Source organism: Propithecus coquereli, unplaced genomic scaffold (assembly GCF_000956105.1).
Source record: "Propithecus coquereli isolate 6110/MARCELLA unplaced genomic scaffold, Pcoq_1.0 Scaffold598, whole genome shotgun sequence".
Classification (NCBI taxonomy): domain Eukaryota; kingdom Metazoa; phylum Chordata; class Mammalia; order Primates; family Indriidae; genus Propithecus; species Propithecus coquereli.
In genome coordinates, this window is record NW_012151929.1 from 376,093 (window position 1) to 379,819 (window position 3,727).

At 49.2% G+C, this 3,727-nt stretch overlaps 1 protein-coding gene across 4 annotated transcripts in view; it reads left to right on the forward strand.

The window, feature by feature from the left end:
- Positions 1-3,606: 3,606 nt before the first annotated feature.
- CD300LG (CD300 molecule-like family member g) overlaps positions 3,607-3,727 on the forward strand; it is an 11,346-nt gene continuing 11,225 nt past the window's right edge. For all 4 annotated transcript variants that reach the window (XM_012659045.1, XM_012659048.1, XM_012659047.1 and 1 more), the window contains exon 1: positions 3,607-3,662. In XM_012659045.1, the coding sequence (XP_012514499.1) occupies positions 3,620-3,662 (43 nt within the window). In that variant the 5' untranslated portion in view covers positions 3,607-3,619. The remainder of the gene's footprint in view (positions 3,663-3,727) is intronic.

Sequence of the window (3,727 nt, forward strand, 5' to 3'; positions counted from 1 at the left end):
TTTCCTTCCATGAGGAGAGAGCCCCGCTGGCGTAACATGCTCGGTCTTTGTCCACACCTTTGCTGATGTGATTGATGAATGTGGAAGGAGAAACAAGGCGTGTGTCACCCAGCCCTTTCCTTCCCTCTCCCTGGGGGACTGGCCTGCCTGCAGAGAGTATGTGTTCTGCTTGCTACACCACACCTTACCTTGAACGCCGCAGGGATGGCCCCAGCCCAGGGTTGGGGGAGGGGATTACAGTTTTACAGCACTGCCCATGACTGCATAAAGTCTACCTAATTCTGAGGTTTAGTATTAGGAAGCCCACTCTCCTATATCCAAACTCTTGTTGCGACACCCGCAAAACCACAATTACACAAAAGTACACTTATTCTGTAGATTTATTCATCATCTGAAGCAGACAGTGGTTCTCAACCCAGAATATTTTTGCCTCCCAGAGGGACATTTGATAGTAGTCTGGAGACATTTTAGATTGTCACAACCGGGGAGAAAGGGGCGACTACTCTAGCATCTTGCAGGTAGCGGCTAGAGATGCTGCTAAACACCCTATAAAGCTCAGGACAACCCCCAACAACACAGAATTATCTGACCCAAGATGTCAATAGTACTGAGGGTGAGGAACCCTGCTCTAAGGGAACAAATTACCATCTTGGACCAGCTGAAGTGACTTAGTCCCACCAAGTCCAAACCAGAGAGGAACTGGACCAGGACGACCATCTAAGACCAAGCACCTCGGTCCCCTCATCCCTGCCATTGTGCCTCCAAGCACCGCCGACCCACTCTGGAGCACCCAGAGCCCTTCACAAGCATGCGATGAGGCTGCCGCCAGCCCTTTTGCCCTGTTGTCCTTCCCAGGCGCGGTGATCCGGGTGGGAAGCAGGCCGGTGGGGTCCTCTCCTCTCAGATCCCCAAACCCCGCCATGGAGCTGTATCCGTTGGCCTCATCCACCCCAGGGTGTGGCCTTAGAGTAAAACCAGGTGCAGGGCCCACACTGGCACCTCACTGATGCCCCCTCCCCAAGTCTCCGCTTACCCGGGCCGGGCAGATCTGTTTCCAATGATGTCCTCAAGCCTGGCTCTGAGCTGGGTGTGGGGCTGGTGGGGTGCAGGGGGAGGACTTTCCCATTAGACCTTACACCCTCTTTATATAAATAAACATTTAGTAACACCTCCCTTACTCTCCTGAAATGACGATCATAAATAACATGGCTTCTCATGCACTTAATTTTTTAAAATCACAATATAATGCCTAAGCTGTACTAGGGAGAAAAAATAGAAGGAAACCAATTTATAACCAAATAACATATTTCAATATGTCAGTGCTCAGAGCCCATGACACTAGAAAACATAATGAAATGCCAGATGCTTGTCCCCGCTTATAATAAACAATTTTATTTAAATCCAATAGTATTTAAGAAAAGTAGAAGATTGGAAATTATTCTGTATAAGGACAAAAATAATTAAAAGAGCAGAGATGTACTGTCAAATACTACAATAAATATTATTTTAATCTCTGTGGGTTTTTTTAATTTTGGGGTGTTTGTTGTTTGTTTCGAGACAGAATCTCAAAGACTCTGAGTGCAGCGGTGTCATCGTAGCTCACTGCAACCTCAGACTCCTGGGCTCAAGTGATCCTCCTGCCTCAGCCTCCAAAGTAGCTGGGACTATAGGCACATACCACAATGCCCAGCTAATTTTTCTATTTTTTTTAGTAGAGACTGGGTCTCTCAGAGTGCTAGGATTGCAAGTGTGAGCCACCATGCCTGGCCAATCTTTGTTTTTTTAAACTGCGAAAACGGATTCCCTTTTGTAGTCTGTACATGTAAGAGGAAATCAGGTTCTGGGCTGAGATCATGGTGACAGGGTTTTCACCAACGTGAACAGCTGCTCCTGCCCATTCAATGGCAGCAGTGCCCCCCAATCATTGTGAAACCAAAACACATCCCCCCACATTAAATCATGCACATACAATCTCCCTTCCCAGAACCACTGAGTCAGTGCTTTAAATATTAACCTGCCAAGTGGGTAAAAATCCAACTGTACATTTGGAAGAATATATACCAAAATATTAAAGGTGATTTTCCAAGGCAGAAGGAGAATTACAGGAAACATTCTCATTCTTATTTTATATTTTGGAGACAGGCGGTCTTGCTATATTGCCCAGGTTGGTCTCGAACTCCTGCCCTCAAACCATCCTCCCGCCTCAGCCTCCTGAATAGCTGGGAGTACAGGCGTGAGCCACACCGCCCGGCTTTTTACATTTCTGTATGGTGTAAAATTTTGCTTACAGCCCACTTTAACTTTGCAATCAGAAAAAAATGACAGCTATTTTGGAAAACGATGACTCAGGGCTCCCTCTAGCGTGCGTGTTTTCTTGTTCTTCTCAAGGAGGATTCAAATCTGCGGTGGGGAAACCACTAATTCGCTTTTTCAGACTCACCAGGGCTTCAAGTCCAGCCTTGGGGCGCGGCCCAGCCTTGCTTCGCTCAGCTGTGCCCGCACCGCCTCCCTGTGGCCAAGGGCGGTACGGCGCCCTCCGGAGTCGATGGCGAGGGAGGGACAATGGGCCCTGCCCTAGGGGCCCTAACCTCTGTACCACCGACCACGTGGCAGTTCGGGGAAGCTTACGGACTCCCCCTCTCAGAATAATGGCCCATAAATATATAAATAAAACACATATGCTTAAAAGTAATAACAGTGAAATGGTTATCAAACTATTAAATATTTATAGTTGTGTAATACCGTAATAAACGTGCTTCGTTATTAATGCTTTAAATAACCAGCTCCAGTGGCAGATCTAACAACTAACGATTTTCCAAGCAGTGCGGAGCATACGGGGTATTTGGAGATATGGGCAATCACTTGATATGGGTTGTTTGTTTTGTTTTGTTTGTGGTTTTTGTTTGTTTGTTTGTTTGTTTTAAGAGACAGGGTCTCTCTCTGTCGCCTAGGCTGGAGTGCAGTGGGGCGATCATAGCCCACTGCAGCCTCAAAATCGTGGGCTCAAGCGATCCTCCTGCCTCAGCCTCCAGAGTAGCTGGGACTACAGGCGCGGGCCACCACGCCCACCAATTTTTTTGTTGTTATATTTTTTCTTTTTTCTTTTTGTAAAGATGGGGACGGCTCTCAAGCGATCCTCCCACCTCGGCCTCCCAAAGCCCTGGGATTACAGGCGTGAGCCACTGCGCCTGGATTTAGGATTTTTGCTGGTAACAAAGTTCCGGGTACTGCTAACACTACACTCCTAACGGAAAAGCTAAATATAACAGGTTTGTGAAAGTCAGTATGTTAACTTTTTCTCATCCGAATTCATGGACTCCCTGAATTTTACTCACAGAGCCTTTGGGGTGCATGGACCACAGGTTGAGACCCCTGGAAGGGGCGGAGTTGGGGAGAGGTTTGGATGGGTTGTCAGGACGAGGAGGTCGGCAGCAGCGCTGGCGCCTGGGCGCTCAGTATACGGAAGGCAGAGAAACCTTCTGGCAGGGCGTGCAGAGGGGTGACCCGCGGGGCCCCTCCCATCCCTTCCGCGTCCTCCTGGAGGAAATTAAAGCCCCCCGTGGCCGGGAGGGGAGCTCACAGTTCCTGGCGTCTCCTCCCGCGGTGTCCAGCGCCCACGATGCGGCCTCTGGTCCTGCTGTGGGGCTGCCTGGTGCTCCCAGGTGAGACGGGCAGGGCGGTCATGGGAGGGACGTGGGAGCTCATGCCCGACCTTGCCTTTGGGTCT